At 36.1% G+C, this 21,230-nt stretch overlaps 1 protein-coding gene across 4 annotated transcripts in view; it reads right to left on the bottom strand.

Annotated features, from left to right (window-relative positions):
- DSC2 (desmocollin 2) overlaps positions 1 to 21,230 on the bottom strand; it is a 40,932-nt gene that overhangs the window by 10,508 nt on the left and 9,194 nt on the right. For 2 of the 4 annotated variants that reach the window (XM_036822871.1, XM_036822868.1), the window contains exons 4-16: positions 20,466 to 20,585; positions 19,024 to 19,179; positions 17,611 to 17,755; positions 16,444 to 16,610; positions 12,735 to 12,869; positions 12,298 to 12,483; positions 10,632 to 10,882; positions 10,361 to 10,503; positions 5,611 to 5,838; positions 2,663 to 2,899; positions 2,158 to 2,282; positions 621 to 908; positions 31 to 76 (exon numbers count right to left, since the gene is read on the bottom strand). In XM_036822871.1, coding sequence (XP_036678766.1) covers positions 31 to 76; positions 621 to 908; positions 2,158 to 2,282; positions 2,663 to 2,899; positions 5,611 to 5,838; positions 10,361 to 10,503; positions 10,632 to 10,882; positions 12,298 to 12,483; positions 12,735 to 12,869; positions 16,444 to 16,610; positions 17,611 to 17,755; positions 19,024 to 19,179; positions 20,466 to 20,585 — 2,227 coding nt within the window. The remainder of the gene's footprint in view (positions 1 to 30; positions 77 to 620; positions 909 to 2,157; positions 2,283 to 2,662; positions 2,900 to 5,610; positions 5,839 to 10,360; positions 10,504 to 10,631; positions 10,883 to 12,297; positions 12,484 to 12,734; positions 12,870 to 16,443; positions 16,611 to 17,610; positions 17,756 to 19,023; positions 19,180 to 20,465; positions 20,586 to 21,230) is intronic. The other 2 variants (XM_036822867.1, XM_036822869.1) reach the window with 2 other exon arrangements.

Genomic DNA, 21,230 nt, shown 5'->3' on the forward strand with positions numbered 1-21,230 from the left:
ACTAGCATAAAAATAATTGCTTTGATTTACCTTTCATTGTTTGATTTTTAATCAGAGTGTGTCCTCTAATGGATTCCTACATATAAAAAACACCCATGATTGGTCTATATCATCAATCATACCATCAATTCACTACATAGCATGTTTCTAAGAGTCACACATGTGGCAGCAAGTATACAAGTGTCCGTTTTAAGTAATCATTGCTTTCTCTTTCAAGATTATGGCTAATGTGAAATGCATCCCTTAAACTGAACCTGAATGCATGTGGGCTCAGAGCTTGCCAGATAGGCATAGTGGCTGTGCAGGCTGGAATTGCCTTGGACCCCACTTTTGGTCTTTAAGACATGACTTGTCTGATGAGAAATGGCAACACAAAGTCATGAGCAAAAGAATTTGAATGTCATATGATTTCAGAAGCAATTAAAAAGCAAACAAAATATGAGAAAAAGTCAATATCCACTTAACATCTGATCATAACTAAATCAAAATTAAGGAAAGTCAAATTTCTTATTAGTAGGTTAATCATTAATTGAAAATAGAGATCAGGCCAGTAAACTGTAATCATTTAGAAAGTTGAAAAGGAAGCCAAATAGATTTGTATGTCACTTAGGGAAACTCACTTCACCAAGGCGGGGCTGAGCGTAGGTGTACCACTCGGAGTACGCGTATCTGCAGTTATCCGCCTCTACTTGTCCTCCTCTGCAGGAATCCAGGGTGTGCTGTCCACCTCCCTTACACATTTCCAGGGTGTGATGATGCCCGGCCTCCTGGAAGGACTCAATGGTCTGCCCTCCTTTCACCATTTCAATGGTCTCCTGCCCTCCGTTTTTCACTCCGGATCCCAGGGTGCTGGAAATTCCCTGAGTGGAGCCTCCCGCAGCATGGGTTGTGAAGCCATTGGTGGAATACTGAAACAAAACAGTTGGCATTGGGGAAATACGGAGGAGAACAAAAAATGAGAAAAAGAGCAAATCATGCAGATAATGCTGTGAATTTTCAAGCTAAAAGGTAAGCATGCTGAGGGCAGGAACTCCATCTGTCCTGGCAAGCCCAAGTACCTAACTACTGTAACCCCAGTACTTCACGTAGCATCCAATACAAGAAGCAAACTATAGATGTCAAGTGGTCTGAGCCTTGAGACAAGTCAGAAAGCTTGATGTACACTCCTTCTTTAAAAACTTCTTAGACTACTGTACAACTTCATTTGTGAAATCCTTCCAGCATCTCACATCTCAACATCAGGATTGCACACTATTGTCTCACATGGATTGACCCTGATTCCCTTCACCTGACTAGAACAGAAACAGAAATAATAATCAGTAATTTTATTTAGTGTCTGATTGAGTTCCCTTCAACTGAAACAAAATCAATAGAAATAAAAGTTGCTGTAAAAATCTTAGCAGCAATACTAAATCCTTGTGATCTAATTAAATACAAATAAATCAGCAGAGAAAATAAGAACACTAAAGCTCTGGCCACTAATTTTCCATGTTACGTTTTTGTAGGAAACTCTAAGTTTTATTTTTTCTAATACCTTCCTAGATGTCAACATCCTTTTGTTTTCTAAATCCTTCCTCCTCGAATCATCAATCATGCTTTTTGTAGGGAATTTACTTGTTCCTCATCCACATATTAGGCTGGAAATCAAAGCTGAAGCAGTGTAATCACCTGTTGGCATTACTGCTTCATATATTTGACTTCAGGCTCCTTTCTAACCTATATTAGAGCCTGAAAGCCTCCATTAAAGTTCTTCCCACGATGACCAAAGCCTGTAGTCATTTTATTGCTGTTGCCAGAAAAGAAATTAAAACCATATGCTGATGATCTGTGAGTAACTAAATGAAACATTTTTACACACAACCAGCAGCTTCAACATATAAAAAAGACTGGGTCTAAAGTTGAAGCCATGACACCCTTGAAATAGAAAATAATAATGACATGCTGAAGGATTTTTACTAGTAAGTAACACTATATGGCCGAATTGAAATGCCATATATCACCATAGGATCAATGTCATTTTATCTGTCTCCTGGGACTGATGACATTTTATATATTGTAAGTTACCTGATTTCAAAAGAACTTTGCCCAGAAAAGATCATTACAGTTGGTTAGGCCAATTTATCGTCTGTATGTATTTTGAAAAGACAAACAATTTACCATTTTGTCATCGCCGGGAGCTTCAGTGTTTGACACAATGAGGTTCTGCTGGGCTAAATCATCAGGAAATACTTTTGGCTTTTTGGCTGCCCCAGTAGCTCCACAGACCAAGGTAAATAGGATACCTGGAGGATGAGAGAGATTACTTCAGTTTATCGTAAAACAGTGTTATGAATTTATGATGACAAATATGAAAACAACTTTCCAGAAAACATAAATATTATTGCTTGTGTCAAAGTAGCATCCAGTAGAAAAGCCTGCCCTAACCAGATATGCCACAAACAATGCTAAGTGCTGTATTTGTGTTGAATTTTATTCCTATGCTAATTAGGATAGCACTAAAATAATACCTAAATGCACTTTCAATAAATAAATTAAATATGTGTGTGTTAAATAGAAATGTAGCTATATACAAATGCGCAGCCATAGATAACAGTGCTGATTCTAAGAATTTGTCCTGAAAGTTATTTTAAAGGCTATCATTTGAATTCAAGAAAGGACTTACAAAATAGCAATGCTATGCCCAACAATATTGCAAGGATGGCCCACTTTCCAAGTATCAGTCTTCCGTTGGCAAGGTGCGGAGCAACGGGAAAGGTGCAGTCACTTGGGGTAACACAGTCACATAATATCACGTTTAATTGAGTAACAAGTGATTGGTCAAGCCTATCTGCAACTCTGACAGGTACTATATATTGTCCAAACAGGGGGTCATTCAGATAGGAAAGACGAGCTGCTGTATCTGAAAGGAAATAAAACCAAGCATTATAGAATGTCATTGATTTCTCCTGAGCATAAATAATTAGTGACAGAATATTCATTATTTCCCTACAAATGGACATTCCTGATGGGAATGGCACAAGTGCTACACGATTGTAAGCGTGAATGGACGAAGTCTTTCTAATCATATAAAAGTTTGTCTACACTGCCTCTTTTTATAAAGGTCTTTCTTTTGGCTTTTGTAATAATATATTTTATCTGTGGATAAACAAATCCTTCCTATCACAAATAACAGACTTGTTTAGAGACTGATTTTTATCACATCTTTAAAATTTTTTAATTTTTAAAATACCAGTGTATATTTTCTTTTATGCATGATTCATCAGAGAATTTCATAGACTAAAATTCTGGATGTTTTCCCTTACTTTGTTTTCTATACATTGTGCCAAACCTTGACCATATTTTCAAGGCATGAGTCATGCTGCTGGAACTTCTTCTCATGGTCCTACAAGACACTGGGACCAACTGTATTTTTTTGGTTTTGATGTATGTTTTTTTAGGTCAAAGTAGAAAATATTGGGCTTCCCTGGTGGTGCAGTGGTTAAGAACCTGCCTGCCGACGCAGGGGACACGGGTTTGAGCCCTTGTCCGGGAAGATCCCACATGCCACAGAGCAACTAAGCCCATGAACCACAACTACTGAGCCTGTGCTATAGAGCCCACGAGCCACAACTACTGAGCCCGTGCGCCACAACTACTGAAGCCCGCGCACCTAGAGCCGGTGCTCCGCAACAAGAAAAATCACTGCAATGAGAAGCCCACACACTGCAATGAAGAGTAGCCCCTGCTCACCGCAACTAGAGAAAGCCCGCGTGCGGCAATGAAGACCCAACACAGCTAAAAATAAATAAATAAAATAAATAAATTTATTAAAAAAAAAAAAAAGAGTAGAAAATATCCAGGTCAAAATCCTAGTCTTGGGAACGCCAAAAATATACTACTCTACATGTAGATGACACATGCCCATGCCCAAGAATAATCCTCCCCATTTAACTGGCTCAGTGTGACATTTTCATTATTTCATAATTTGAAGCTCTAAATATAAACTTGGATATTTGGGTAAAAAAAAAAACAATCACTGAATCAAGTCAATTTTAAGAGAAAGCATGGTTAACCCAGTGAGTCTATGTATGTGTAAGAAATCATAATAAGACTAACAAAACCACAATTTATGATTCAAAACATGCCATGGTCTATTGCATTGACTATCTTGTTTACTTCCCCCAATAATCCCATTTTACACATGAGTATATTGATGCCCAAGAAGAATAAATAGCATGGCGAGACCTAAAGCCTCTTTAGGATACGTTCTTCTTAACTTGGCATTTCCCAGGCTTTTGGGCTCTTTCACAGCCCAGTAAAACTTTAAACTAACAAAGTTTTGACCAACATAATCCTGACAACGTTTCATTGTACTAAGTAGGAATATTTTTTAAAATTACCACCTCCTTTAACATTATGTCAAAATAAATATTATGAAACCAAATAAGTAGAAAGGACATCTAAATATAAGGTTAGTTCTCAAGCACGCACACGTTAGAATGCTGTTACAAACACTGAAAATGTTGTCAGTTCACAGAGCAACTTGTCATAATAGGAAGTCAAGGAATACTCATTGAAAGCATGGGAATGAAAACCTTTCAAGGGCATTTTAAAGGCACCCCCCACTCAGCTTACAGTGGATCTTGAGTCGTGAAAGCTGGAGTGACATGACATCATGATGCACAGGTACTGTAGTGTGGTCAGGAGACACAGAATGTGCTGGAAAGTTAAGAGCTGATGTAGGGAATGAGGCAATGGTGGGACAAAGGGAGGTTGGCTTTGTTTTTGCCATTCTTGTCACCATAGATTCTAACATGGGTAAAGTCAGAAGTACAGACTGGGACCAAGTGGGGGAAGAATCCCACATAGAAAACAGTAGACAAGAAATGGTCAGAAGTCAAGGCAGTGCAGAAAGAAGGGATCCTATGGTGGACAGTGTGATGCATAGCCAGATCCCCTGTCATCAGGGATGTACTGTCCCAGCTGCTTGGGAGGCTATCAGCACCATCAGTGACTGTGCCTTCCTGCCAAAGGTCACATCCCTGCGGGCAGCCCAACCCACTGATGCAGCAATGTAAAAGCACAGAACAGAATGGCCATTCTGAAGGGCCATTTAGTTCAGACTCCCCGTGAGTCAGCCGAGGCTGTCCTTTGGCCTGAGCTACAGCTTGATTTCTCTTTTTGCTAAATCCTGCTTCCCTTCCTTTCACACATACTGATGCCAAGGAAACTCCCTGATAAACATTCAGCCTGGAAAGACTGTCTCAGTGTCTGCTTCCTGGGGAGCATACCTGCAAGGGATGGGGATTCCCTTATGACTTAGGAGACCACTGTCATATGAAGACTCTGTGTGGGTGGGAGGTACACAAGTCAGGAAGTGGTTACATCAGACCTAGTCTGGGGTGGGGGGGGGTGGGTAGAGTACGAATGAGAATTCACCCAACACCAAAGGGAATCCTGGCACAGGACTGATCAGAGACTGGCACTTCCCACCACACCAACACTGAGAAACTCATGTTCTTTTGTTGGCAGTTACCATTCAGTGAATTATTCTTCTACTCCATCAAGAAAAAAAAATATTTTAGATATCCTGATGCTGAGAAGGACAAAGTAATGTTTAAAAATACATACCGTTAATTCTTGTCAGTCTCCACATTCTAAGTACTTCTGAATCAGAAGCACCGTCCAAACTGAACTCAAAGGGTGGGCCGTGCGTGGGTTCATCGGGATCTACGGCCACAATCTCCGCCGATGACATGACAGTTTTACAGATTATCACTGTGCGCTGAGGTATGAATGGGCCGTTATCATTCACGTCTTCAAGTTTAATCTCTAGTGTCCCAGTACATGTTCTCCTATCTAGAAAATTGGATATGAAAATACAATTTTTTTAATGTTTTGAGTTTTCACTGGGACATTACAACATTGCAAAAAATTTATTACTTATTAGGTACTTGTACCATATAAATGAGAGTGACAAGCACAGTCCCAGGCTATGTCCTTAAGGTAAGTTAAGAGAAAGACATTATCAATTTCAAATGGGTTGTACAGAAAATAACTGCTATTTAGATTTGTCATTCATTCACTAAAGAGCTGCAATAGACATGGGAACTTTTATGGAGGTGAGCTTTGACAGAGTTTTAAAAAGAGGAAGGAAGAGGGGACCAACAAGGATATTTCTGGTATATTGAAAAGCACAAGGAGATTTAAGGAGGTGGGAAAGCACATACACACACCTATGCTCTGGACATAATGAAGGGGAAGGCACACTGGTGCGAGCTGACGCTGGAAAGAAGAACCAAGGGTCCTTGAAAGCCAACGTAGGGAGCTTGGAGTTTAATATGCATTTAGAAAACACTTAAGATTTGGGGGCAGGAAAAGTGAAAGACAGAAGGCATGTATTTGGGAGATTAGAACAAAACTAGTACACGGAAATGTTCAAAGCATGAAAGACTCCAGAAGTGGAAAAACACTTTCAAACCAGAATAATCACTCTGAGGTGTAGCCTAAGGAATTCATCTATCTACATATTCAATAAAAACTTACTGAGTAACTACTTTGTACAGGGCACTGCAGTGGAAAATCTGGAGATTCAAAAATGAAGTGGTCACGGGTCCCGGCCACCAATTAGTAACACGGTTGTGAAGTCTGAAGTTGAACATAAATCCAGGACTTGTGTCTCTAAATCGTTTATTCTTTCTGTTTAATAGGAAGGCCTTGAACATCAGGGGTGGAGAAGAGGATGAAAAAACCTGTGCCACCCGCGACCTGGGGCTATGCCTTATACGAAGCTGCCCACCTAGGAAAGCGGGAAGACCAGGCACTGGCGTGCAGTCACAGCCTCGACCCAGCAACAGAACTCGTGATATTCCCAGGGTCATCATGGGCCAGGAGCCATAGCCCACCAAGTTAAGAAGGGGTTCTGAAATGTGGGCCACAGAAAAGAACACGGTGGAGGCAACTACAAGACCACTATAAGGTGAAGTGGAAGAAAGAAAAAAGTCAAAAGCAGAGGCAAACCAATACCTCCCATTTAATGTAAGCTCACAAATTAAAATTCCTGAATGAGCAAGATTAATGCTTAAAGGAAAACCGACAAAATCAACAATCAGAAGATTAATTCACTCTATGCAAGATATCTTCGAAACATGTATATTTACTATCTTCAAAAGCATAAAGAAGGTTAACTGTTTAAATAAGCATGAAAATGACACTGAAATTCCAGTAGAAATAAACATTCATCTAACAGGGACTCTAGAAAAAAAGGATAAATAGAATGGTAGGGAAGTAATACTTAAAGAAATACTTGCTGAGAATATCCCAGAATTAAAGAAAAAAAAATGGATCTTCTAAAATATATTCTGACTGCAGTGCTGGGTAAATAAAAATAAATTCAGCATAACACTGAATTAAAACTATATATAGAACACAACCTAGGGAACTATAAAAGCTATCTGGAGGTATTACCTATAAAGAGACAATAATTAAACAGACAGTAGAATATGCGTCAGCAACAAGAAATGCCAAAAGATGATGGAGTACCACTTGCAGGGTACTGAGGGAAAGAAGGGGTTAACTCAAAATTCTAAACCAAGTCAAATGATCAAATCAAGCATGAGAACAATATTAAAATATTTTTCAGAACAATAAAACTGACAGGGTTTATCACCCACAATGCACCATTGAAAGAACTAGTAAAGGATATAGTTCAGCAGGAAGAAAAGGGAACTAGGAGAGAAGAAATGAGATACAAGAAACAATGCAACTATCTCTCACTTTGGACAACTTTTAAAGAAAAGACAGAGACACAAAGGAAGCAGGGAGACATGTATACATGTATTTTATCCATCTGACAAACTTTTCTATTAGGACAGAATAATCTCGTCTCTCAAATTCTCTCGTTCTTATGCCATGTGGTATTTTCTTGCTCTCTCTGAAAATTGGGATTGCAAGATGTCTTGACCATTTCTTTCCATTTGAGGCCACACACGGAGTTGAAAGCACATGTCTTACTGATTAAATCTGGTTAATTATAAAGTCTTTAAAAATTGACCTCGGGACTTCCCTGGTGGCGCAGTGGTTAAGAATCCACATGCCAATGCAGGGAACACGGGTTCGATCCCTGGTCCGGGAAGATCCCACATGCTGCACAGCAACTAAGCCTGTGCACCACAACTACTGAGCCTGCGACCTAGAGCCTGCGCGCCTAGAGCCCGTGCTCTGCAACAAAGACAAGCCACCGCAATGAGAAGCCTGCGCGCCACAACAAAGAGTAGCCCCCACCCGCCGCAACTAGAGAAAGCCCGCGCGCAGCAACGGAGACCCAACGCAGCCAAAAATAAATTAATTAATTAAAAAAAAAATTGACCTCTACAGTGTTTGCTGTGCTACCACGGTGCTAAATGCTTGAATTTCCCTTCCATGAAATATTTAAAGTTGTTCAATAAACTCCATTTTTTTTGCACATTGTGATGAGTATTTCAACCAAAGATTTTACACATCTAACTCAGTGTTTCACAGCTCTGCTTTTCATCTGTTAATAAATAATATTCTTTTATTCACTGGAATGTATGCATGCAATGCTCACCTTCTAATATTAATATAATTCTATACAGGTAAATATCAATTCCTAAAATGAAGTCTTGGAAGGTGAGCTACCTATGGGTCCATGATTTATGTGCATGGCACTCTTCTGCTAAATGTTTTTTAAAAATTTGAAAGCACACTCTTCCTCCCCAAAGTTAGAATCTTACAACAGAAGTAGAAACCTAAAACTCAGCTATACAGAGGAAACACCTGGGCGAAACTGCCAACTGAGGTTAGATTGAGAAGAGAAGAGAAATTGAACTCAAAGCTTAAGAAAGAGCTCTGTTTAGAAGAGGAGAAGGAAGTAAAACTAGAATACATGTAGATAAGACAGAAATGTGTGGAAAAGTTGGGACATAGACTCCCTGAGGGAGAGTTTTAAAGAGGAAACAAGTGCTGTAGGAAAGTAGGAGAGGGAGTGAGTACAGGCTCAGAGGTCAGCGCTCACAGGAGAGAACATTTCTCGTATGGAAGAAGCAGCTGGGAGGGCTCAAAGGGAATGAGCCAGGATAGATTTTAGAAAAAGGTAAAAGACAAAAACAAATAAAAAACATACTTTAGTATGATCTCAGTTCAGAAAATAAAAAGATGTGGAGTTATTTATCCCCTACCAGCTTCGAAAGAAATTAATGGAAAAGGCCCTGTTACACATTTATTCTCAACCACAATGATGATTAACAGTGCCTCTCTTCGAAACGCCATAAAAACATTTGTTCAACAGAGGAAAATGTAGAATAAAATTACATCCAAAATCTCTCATTCCAGACAGTAATTTTTATCTCATTGATAAAAACCATTTGCCAAGTGCAATTAAAAATGTAAAAATAATGGATATGATTATTATATGATTTCTCTTCTTTTCACTTGCTTTGACCAAAAAGCATTTGTCAAAAATGCTTTGTCAAAAATTTGAGAAAAAAAAGCTTTGTCAAAAAGCATGTTTTGACAAAGGGACAAAGGAAGTTGAGGCCTTAAAGGGCAGTCTTTAATTGGTGGAAGTTAAATTAACAATGACTACAACTTTACCAATTCAATCAATAGATATGAGCCATTTCTCTTTAACTTAGAAAAAGTTGAAATATCTAAAACATCTTTGAAAATCACTTCTAAATTCTAATTTTGCAAGCTATAGTATAATAATTTATGTTTACTGTAGTTAACATTTATTTTACAGAGGCAAAAAGTTCAAATGTATATTATGGTAAAATTATATTTTATGCACTAAAAGGATCTCATTCCTAACCATTGTGCTCACATTCCAATTTTACAGGGCTCATAGAAAATGATTTTCCATTTTATATGATTTTGTGTATTCACAGTATTTTTCTAATTTTATAATATCAGAATACTAACCCCCAAGTATATTGTCAGTTTCCTGTAGAAAGATGTAACTTTTTTAGGACTGACCTATGAGGCAGTAAGTATGTTCTCTCTGTAATAAATTTTCCTGTCAAAGTGAATATTTTAAGAGATATGACTAAATAAATTGAAGCTAATTTTTCTAAAGTAATTTTCTCAATTTTTAATGATTATTTGATTTTAATAAATTATAGTCTCAAGTATTTTCTATGACTAAATTATTTCATACTGTAATTACATACAAAACTGAGGGTACTATCAGAAAGCAGACATGAATTAATAAATTATAGCAAACCTCTCAATTACTCTATTTGTCATCTGGGGTGAAATAAATTTTGAGACTGTATGCAGCTGACTTAAAAATGTATGTTGTTTAAAAACTGAGGATGTCTGTAGATGGGGGTGTATATAGCTGGCTTAAACACAAAGTTCTTACCTTTGTCTGAGGCAAGGATTGTAATATTATATATACCATTTCTGATGGTCTTTGCCTCTCTATCCAGGCTTCTGGAAGTTGTGATTGATCCTGAGTTTTCATCAACAGTGACCCATCCTTCTGGATCACTTAATTTCTTATAGCTGTAAGTAATGATGAATTAAAATAGCAAAATGGATCATAAGCCAAATTACAATACTGGTATCAAAATAAGTTATACATTTTAAAAACAAGGTAAATTTGAAATCAACTAAAATAGAATTACAAGTACCTTATGCCACTGCTACTACTTGTTTCCGGGTCACGTGCTTTATATCCACTGACCTTTGTGCTCACTGGTACATTTTCTTTAATACGAACAATTTGCACTGCAGGGATACACTCAGGGCCTTCATCCTGATTTTGTACATTAACAGTGACTGCCACCACGTTCACGGTTGATCTTGAACTACTAGAATATGGAGCTTCATTAACTACACTGATTTGCAGGGTCACCTCTTGTTTTTCTTCGTAATTCAGTGGCTACAAAAGCAAGCGTGTTGGAAATCAGATCAACACATACTACTTGGCAATGTGAACTAGTGTGTAACTAGTTAGCTTTGGAAATATGTAAGTGCCGTGTCGGAAACAGTCATGGAAATATTAAACATATACCCACAAATGTGACGGTGGTAGAAGGAGGGAAATCCTTCAACTGATTGAGCATTTGGGTGGAGCCAGCAAAAAAAAAAAAAAAAAAATTCCTCAACTGCAAATTTAACACAAGTAATATTATAGGTCCTGATGGCGATTTCAGATAGTATTTAATGAAATATTATTTGAAATATTACTTTAGGGATTCCATACCCTAATCAACAGTAATTTACTAGTCCATTAATTTTGAAACCGCTTTTCCTACCCCTCTGAGATGAGTACAATTATTTGTACCTGGTTTGGGGTAGAAAACGTGGGTCAAATTTTATAAAACGTTTTTAAGATAAGAGAGACAAGAAAATAGAAAGCTTATGGGCTTTACACTTTCCTTTTTAATCTCTTTTATCCCAGTTACTCTCTAAAAAATGGGTAGTACCAAGTTTAATGGAAGGTTTTCATTTTATTTTGCCTGATATGTAAAGAGACAAGATTTAAGGGACAATCCCTTTGCTGTTTTGAAACAGAAATTAACCCACAAACTGCAGCGAATTTTCATCATTGTAAGAAAAAAAGAATTCGTCATGTTTGATCCATTCTCCTTGTGAATACGTACAGAAGGGAAGCCACAGCGACCCAGGATAGAATCATGTTTTAGTTAGAGGCAGCAGAAATAAGCCCATGGTTTTGTCCAAAGCCAGAGTTCAGATCACTTTATGGGCTAACTCTGCCTCCTGAATTCGCAGTGATGTCTTCCGAGATAATTGTAGAACATTATCAGAAAGAGGTTTTAGAAGTATTTACATCCTCAAATGGGTGAGGATTCCCATTTTGAACCAGGAAGCTAAGAATGTAATGTACACTGGATACAGATGGACAGATCTATAAACAGCTTCCCTATGGGTCTGACCAGGAATAACTCATCATTTGGGAAATTCAGTAATTAAGTAGAGGCTCCTGGACACAGCTATAGATAGAATGGACTAGGAAAGTTTGGCAGTGTCCCACTGGTGTCAAAGCTGTGCTAGTTTTTTAATTGTTAAGAGATACTGGTTACAAAGTGGGTACTATATCGTATTAATTGAACACGCACATATAATCATTTTAAACCATCATGCCTTTATATAATGTTTTCCAAAATGAGTATATTCATCCCACTATATATATGAAAAACATAGTGTTTACATTTACCTAAATATTTATTTTATTCCTACACTTACCATAATTCCTTTCTTTTCATTAAGCTCTAGTATGCTAATCTGTGACATTATAAGCTACAAATAACTAATTTCCTAAGTTATTCTTACCTTAACCACACTCAGAACTCCTTCATTGGTTTTGGGATCTGTTACAATTTTAAAATTTCCATTTTCATTGCCCTTTAAAATGGTATAATTAGCTCTCCAATTAGAAGTATTAATTAAATCCTTATCCTCAACAGCAACACGTAAGATTTCCACATCAATTTTATTTTCCTCCACTGAAGTCACATACTAAAATAATAAAAAACAACAAAAAAATGTTTAATTAGTAACTCTCACAAAAATAAAACACCAGGTAAAGCCAGCCCAGTTCTTCTAATTTCTAAAGTACTATGTTAACATGACTTTAAACCCCAAGTCCAAACTACCGACACGTGGCTGGGAATACTTCATTTGAAATCATGGGGCATGGGTGGAGGTGCACATATGTAGCAACTAACACTACATTGTACATTTTTCTTTTATTAATATCACACACTTACAGAAGAACGGGTGAATGTTGGCAAGTTGTCATTCACATCTTCAATATTAATGATGCAAGCTGCAGTTGTCTGCAAACCAAAATACTGACCATCCATGTCTTGTACTTTTATTTTCAATTGGTATTTATCAATTAGCTGAAAAGTAAGTATTAATTATTGAGTGAAAGCAACATTGTAAATGAAATCTTAATTTACACTCTATAATTTCCCTTGCATTCAAAATTTAAGAGGTACACTATTAGATTTCATAGTTTTCATGTACTGGCAGAGGAACAATTTCCTCACACTAGTAATTTTCAATTAATTTACAAAAAATAGAGTAGTTTCTCAAATTGAAAGTGCTACTCATGGAATCAACTGGTTTTAGCATTACTTAACAGAAAGAGAAGATATAGTCATAGTACATTTTAAATTGCCTAGTAATTAATCAAAATCTTTATCTCCTATGCAAAGTACATTCTTATATTCAAAAATACACAGCAGTGACTCTATACCAGTCTTGTAATGAAGCAATAAAGTAAGGTATCCTCCTGTAAAAAAAGGTGGATTTTTAATATTTACTTTACATTTACTAAAAGATCATTAAATTAGCATGAAAACAAAGTTCTGGAACTATGTAATTTTTCCTTCTTCATGGAAAATAGAATCTGGTTCTTAAGCGTTTTCCGTTCTTCAGAGATTGCAGAAGGCTCATCACTGGTTTTAAAAAATGTGTTTCTCCTCATAATGGTTTCATTTATCACAAGTATTGAGATATGGAAGGATTAACAACAACACTAATAATAATGCCTTCTGGACTGAACATTAGGAGGCTTGGGTTCTATTTCCAAGTTCAAAAATAACAAATGTACTCTTGGGCAGTTGGAAAAGTCTTTTTCCCTAGTTTTCCTCTTCTATAAAATTATAACAACACCTTCCTTTATAATTCACCTCTTTTCATAAGACTAAATTATATGTAAAAAACTATCCTAACCGTCCACCTAGAATATTCACCCTTCTCTTAAAAAGCCACCTTCTTCGCTTTAGACCTCTTAAACTTTCTAGCCCTCATGTATTACCTAAAACAAAACGAATATTTCTCTCGATCACTATGCTTTTTACAAACCCAATTTTTCCTGATTTACTCTTCTCTCATAATCAATCACGTGTAGAGTTAAAAATTCATGGCCTTATTTCATTAAAAAAATTTTAAAAGCTCATACTAGTATTACTTACGGGAGGAAATATGTATTCTGTTTGTAATAAACTATGATTTATTGGGAATGATCAACTGGCTGATAAGACAAAGAAAGAAATCAAGTTTGGGACCTAAATATTAACTTGTGATATCTTCAGATGGAAGGAAAGTTCTGATGTTTAAAGAGCTTAAGGGGCTGAAGGCCAACAATAAAAAAATTGGAAACCTGGGATCAGAAAGTGAGTCCAGAGTTCTCTTGGGTAAAAGCACTCCAAGACTCCTTCATTAGTCAAATGTTTTCAACTGATTTATCAGAAGGATCTATTCAAGGCTTGATGATAAAAGAGAATTTGGTCTATAATCTGCTCTTTCTGAGCACATAAATTCCATGAAGAATATGTATAATTTGTAGAGCTGTGACAGCAATTCATTCATTCAACAAATGAAATTGCATTCTTCACTGGCACATACTGATGGTAAAAATAAATAAATTATAAATAATAAAATTGAATTAAAAATAAAAATTTACCTAGGAATGTCCTTGTAAATGCAGTAAAAATGATTAATTTTAATAAATTTTATTAGATTTCAACCCATAGTCTATGTAAAGAAATGGGAGGTATGTATAAAGCACTTCTGCATAACATAGTATGATGCTCTTTTCATGGAAAAGTACTTGTGTGATTGATTTATAAGGTGAACTAGCTACTGGGTTTTTTTTCATAGAATACCATTTTTACATGAAAGACACCTATCGTTATTCCGACTGGTATATTTGGAAGACATTTTGTCATAGGTAAAGTGAATATGTAATTTCAAGGAAAACAGCTATTTGCTGCCAATGGTCATTTGGAGTTTTCAAGCCAAAATGAGGATTCTGGAAAACTTTTATGAACCATCGTGATATTAATAGAGATGAGGAGGTGATTTTTTCCAATATTGTTTAATTAGATGTGTCAATATTTGGAGGATCTGTATAACAGTGAGTCAATATTTCCCATATGACTAATGCACGATGTTACAAAATCACACATGGTAAACTATCCACTCACAGCAGAAGAAAGACCAATGTATTTTGATGTAACAAAGTAGGAAAGTTCATGGACAAGGCTTATTCAGAGTGTACATTGCAAAACACATTTATGACACTACCACTTGTCAAGTTTTGGTGTATCAAAGAAGACTATCCACAATGATCTGAAATTACTGTTAAAATACTCTTTTCTAACTTCATATCAGGTTGGATTTTCTTTACATACTTCGACTAAAACTATATAACAGACTGAATGCAGGAGATGTGAGAATCCATCGGTCTTATATTAAGTCAGGTATTGAAGAGATTTAGAAAATGCATAATAATGCCACTCTTCTCACTAAATTACTTATTGTTTTAGAAATGTAATCATTTTTTATAAAAATATTATTTACATTAACATGTAATATATTATTTTAATTGGGTAAATAAATACATAGTTTAAACTTTTATAGTTTTAAACACTTACAGATTAAATAGTCATAAATATAACCCACATAAACAAAAGATCTTTGGAATTTCCAATAATATTTAAGACTGTAAAGGGGTCCTGAGACCAGAAAATTCGCAGACCGCTTCTCTAATCCATGGGAGAGGGAGAGGAAATGAATCGATATGAGTTTTAGGAATCAAAGAAAAACGTGACAAACACATACTACTATATTTTAAGATTAAGGATTATAAACGTAGGAAGTAGGCCAGAATAAATGCTTGGTGGAGGAGGTAATAGTTTAATAACAAAATGAACAATTACTAAACTGGTGTAGTTGCAGTAGAAATGGACAGAATGTGAATGTTAAGATCACTTTGGAGTCAATATCAAATGCTTTGGAAAGTAATTTGATCTGCAAGAAGAGACATCAAATACAATTTTGAGAACATGAATCCAAGGTGACAATAGAAAAAATTTGTAAAGGAAAAGAATGTACTAATGGCATTTTAACTAGAGAACATGGGAAGGAGAGCATGTTTAGAAGGAAAGAAGAATTCAATTCTAGATGTACTGAATCTTAGGTACCTGTGAAATGTTCAAATAAGGATTTCTAGCAGTCAACTGAAAATGCTAAACCAGAGATCAGAGACAGATAAACTTTCATTTAATCTATGTAAGGGGAAAGAGTGTAGATGAGATTGTTGATGAAGAAATGACACAGATGGGAAAAAGAAGCATTGTTATCTGTAGATAAGAAAATTCCACAAATTCCCGAAAGTTTTACTTTTCATATATGACATTTCCTGTGTTTTACAACAATAAATATGTTTATATTAGGAAATTTGATTTTAGAAAACATACAATTCAGGAGAGAATTGAATTAGCGGTTCAAAATCACAGCACTGCAAGGTCAGTGACCTCCACCAACCTACCTAAAATAATTTTTGTTAAATTAGATTCACAACATGCTTTTCAAAAGCACATCTGCAGGTGGCATACAGAGATATGCAGGTGCTGCTAAGCAGCCATGTGGTAATCAGGCTTTATTTGTTAATATTTATGTTACCTCTCTGTCTAGCCGAGATGATGATGTGGTGATCACACCTGTAGTTGGATGCATAGAAAAGAGGGTGGGTGACGCTGGAAACTGCTCGATGATGGAGTACCTTAGACGCGTGTGCAGTGTGTCAGCCTCGTCTTTGTCAGTTGCACAAACCTGTCCCACGGTAGTGCCTACATATAGAAAAATCCTCTTTAATTTCCAAAACTTTTACAGTTTCAACTTGCCCTTTATTTGACTCCCCTCCATCTACCACAACAAAGTTTTGGACCACGTAATTAATAATAGTAATAGCTTTTATACATTTTCAGACTTCTCTATAAAATAGCACTTACTTTTAAATATCCCAGCGTTCCAACATTTTGGAATTTGGTGACCATATTTGTATCTACTGTATTTATTGTATAAATTTATAAATGTTGATAATATCCCTCCATGGCCTTTGTATTTCTAGACTAAAGAATTCCAATGATTCTTTAACCTTTTTCTATTTGTAAGCCTACACTTAACATTGATCACATGGGTCAGTTTGCTCTGAAAATTCTTGGTTTAGTTAGATCTTTCTAAGGGAAGACTCAAAATCTGCATTCCGACTCCTAGCTGAAATGGTCAATTTTCAAAAGATTCAGAAAATATATTATTATTATTCTCCATGACCTTTATGATAATGCCCAGAATACTGTCTATCATTTAATCACTATAGAACATCAGCCAGATCTCTTCAAGGCCAAGACATCCGTTGCTCAGAGACTTATTCTTTTTTAGAAAAGAATATTCTAAAAATATTCTTACAATATTTAGAAAATACGGTCTCTTAAAAGTATTTATTTTACTTCACACAGGAAGGCAAAGTAACATTGAGTCACTCCTATTTTTCAGGCACTGTGCTTCGCCTTCAAGGTATATTGTGCTTCATTTAACCTTCAAAACAACCTTGTATACTAATATCCCATTTTACAGATGAGGAAACCAAGGCTTGTCAAGATTAGGAAACTTGCCCAGGGTCATGTCAGACAGCTAGCAAAAGGCAGAGTAAAATGCCACCTACAGCTGCCTGTCTGGCAAGCCCCTTGTTCTTGGCAGCAGGATGTGCCACCTCCCAGTGGCCAGAGTGAAACTCAGCTAATGAATTGAAACATTAAGTTGCCCTATAATGCCAAGGCAGGTACTCACCAACTCTGCAATTTTCAGAAACATTAAAAACGTAAGATGTCTCTGTAAAAATTGGGAAGTTATCATTCTCATCCTCGATTCTGATTAGTAGGGTCAGGGGATATTCTGGAGTATATCCATCCTGAGTTGTTGCAAAGGCAACTAGCTGTGAAGAGAGTAAAATTGAAAAAAAAAAAAAAAAAAAAAACAAAAAAAAAATAAGCGTCAAACTTACTTTTGCTTTGGCTTTCATTTGGAGACTGTTCAGCATCACAGTGTGGATTTCACCATTTGTTACTGTTTTTGGATGTGAACATAACCTTAATGCCAGAAGCGATGGTTAATTTCATGGTGCACTATAGCATTTTATGTTTCAATTTATCTAATATAATAACATAGCTAAATTTGGTTTCCTCACCACTGCTGTATTGTTGTTCATGAGTGTAATGGTTTTTATTATTATCTTCCCGAAAGAGTCTTGAGAACTATTTTGTTTTGTTTGAAAGTTTCAGGTGCATGAATTTTAAATGCAATTTTCTGGATCTTTTATAACTTTGAATTCTTCGGATTCCAAATTCCCCAGGTGCAGTTAACTGAGATATTATTTTATTTTCTAATTAGAATTTTAGGCATATTGATGATTGTATTTAGATAACTGTCTTCATAAGAATTTTTTAATTTAAAAAGGGGGAGTCAGAAATGGACCAAATGAGTGGATATAAATTGGGTCTAGAATGCGATTTATTCTTTTGATTTTATAATATGAATTTCAATTCCAATTTTTCATAACAGCTATCATAGAAAGAACAGACCATCACAGGTACTTAGAAGGTCATGTTGTAGTAATTCTAAAACTAAGTAATTACATCATCCAAAATAGATATAAAATAATTAAAACTAAGTTAAGCAAAATGACCAGCTCCTGTTGGAAAATCAACACAACATTAGGTTAAATTCTTATATATTAACGCTCATCCCACCACAGGAGGTTGCCCAGATGATGAAAAGACCTAGTTATCCTAGTTAAGCACCATCCACACTTCTTACTTGCTCACCACAAGTTAACTTTCTCTCATTGCAAAGGTACCAAGGCTTAACTTCTGAACTTGACTTTCCTCCTATGGTATCACTCTCAGGACCATAACGAGGTTCACAGATCTTTTCTGCCAAATAAATAACTACTGTTCAAAGTGGTACTCTTTTTTTCTTTTGAAAAGAAAAATAGTAAACTGTAATTCCCAGAACAATCTAATAGAATCGAAGGCTATTTATTCTATAAAATTCTTTTTGCTGCCAGTCAGGTCTGTACTATCAGATATACCCAGAGCACGGATGCCAAAATCAGAAAACAGTCAAGAGTAAATGAACTGAGGAAGAGAGACAAAATAGCCAAGTTTAATTTTACTAATACAATATGTAAACTTTAGACTTTACCTCAAAAGATGGATACTTTTCACGATCTACAGGACGAGTACAAAACAGGTTTCCAGTATCTCTCTCTACATAAAATAAATTTAGAGGTTCTTTGTCAACTCCAGGCCCACTTATGGAATAGTAAATAGTGTAGTTTTGTGCTGTATCAGACTGAATCTAGAAAGTAAACATCATATACATAAAAGACAAATTTGTATTTCAGCAAAACTTTCATTTATACACTTATGCAATCACACTGACATTTTACAATAAGTAATTGCCCTCTTTAATTTATTATTATGTCTGAATAAACAGCAGCAATAGAATAAGGAAGCCTAATAATTGTGAAATTCAAGAGCAAGGCATGAGGAAAATAAAGTAATAGCATCTTAGCTTTCCAGAATAACTAAGAAATACTTTAAAGGCTACATGTAACTACATGGGTCAAGCATTTTGGACTTTCCCTGTCTTAGATAACAAAGTATTCTGAGCATGAGAAGTTATCCTTTTGTCAATGTTTTACACCTGAGGTTTTATTATATATAACATAATATTTGAGACACTGGGTTTAAAGTATACTGTCGGCAGGGCAAACATTTGGAAAATGGTTTCTTTAATTAGTTTCTGTTATTTCTCAGCGTCTTCTCTATTATAGGGGCTAAATGGGAGGATGAAAATGAGTGAGAATGGAAATGACGTAATATCCTGGCAAGTGTGCTACTTTGGTATTTGATTCAAAAAGAAAATTTTTTCCAAACTGTTTTCATCCTCTTAGTAGGATCTTGACTATCTATCAGGATGACTAACAATTATTTTCTAACAATTTCTTTCTCAACTTTAAAATGCTCTTTTCTCAGCTGCATTGAATTTGTTAGTGGGATATAAACAAGGATTCTCTCTCACCATTTCAAGAACTGGGGGAAAAGAAACCTAAGAGCTAGACTGAATGGTAGTGACCACTGATAAGGGAGGAAGGCAAGAAGATTTGCTAGGGTTTCCACTAAAAATGAAACAGGGAAGAGAAAATGTGGATCCAGTGTGATTTAAGCAGTGGACTTGGGAAGAAACCATGGAAAGTGCACGTGTCTTTCCCCTTCTTGGCATTTGACCTGTTATCAACAATTTCATCCTTTGTTATGGAAGATGTTTTGGGGTTTTCTAGACTATGCCCAGGCTCTGAGATACCCTTGATGATATGAAAATTCATTAAGGAAGCATGTGTCTGAGAGTGCTATATGGGTTTTCCTGTTTTATAAATGGCTTTTGCATGACTAAAACTGCAAAAAAAAAGTATACGTAGGTATAGAGAGATGCATTTATACTATATATTGAAACATATGATAGACATACTCACTCATGTATTCATACACACATACTTTTTAAATAACTGCATACTCATTGTCTAAATTTTTTACAAAGATGGAAACCACAGACTCTCACAGTGGAAGGAAAGTAAATTATACCTGTTGAAGAAAAAGTGGGAAAGGACCCAAGGAATTCTCAGGCACTGAACAAGGAATAGGAGCCCATCTTCTCTTCGCACGTATTAGAACTTTTTCTTGAGAACGCCTTTTCCTTAGTACCTCAATTTAGAAGACAAAAAAATAATAATAATAAATAAAGCCAACGACTACTTTATTTTCAAACTTTAAAACTCTGATACATCTTTCTCCTCTCACGAGGATTAGCTGCGGAGGCGTAAGACCATGGTAGTGCTTGAAAACCGAACGAAATGTCAATACTAGAAAAAAAATTAACCAAGAAATCCCTGCCCTAACTGTTATCTCAGCAATCCTCTTGAGAAAATAACTTGGTGGGAACATGGAAGAGAGAGAGATGAAACTGGAAGCCTAGAGGCAAAACTGAAAAAAAAAAAACTGTACTGTTGCCACATTGCCATGCAAAAACATGGGAGGAGAAATATGCAAAGAATGTAAGTAGACAGGTGCCCTTCTAAATTTAGCATAAGCATCTTCCACTCACCGGCAACTAGGAAGAGCCAGGGGACCAACAGAGAGATCTGTGTCAGAAGGAGGAGAGAAACATGGTGACAACTCTCAAACAGCTGTCGTGAGTAATGGCCAGTGGTCGAATGAAGTCATTTTGATCTTGGATGTCACAAAGTCATAAGTGTGCGTGAAGTCCAAAGCTTAACCTAAGATAGTCCTCCATTTTCTAAGACTAAAAATTATGCTAAGATACATGAGACCTATTTCTGGATGCCTCAT

Source organism: Balaenoptera musculus, chromosome 14 (assembly GCF_009873245.2).
Source record: "Balaenoptera musculus isolate JJ_BM4_2016_0621 chromosome 14, mBalMus1.pri.v3, whole genome shotgun sequence".
Lineage (NCBI taxonomy): Eukaryota > Metazoa > Chordata > Mammalia > Artiodactyla > Balaenopteridae > Balaenoptera > Balaenoptera musculus.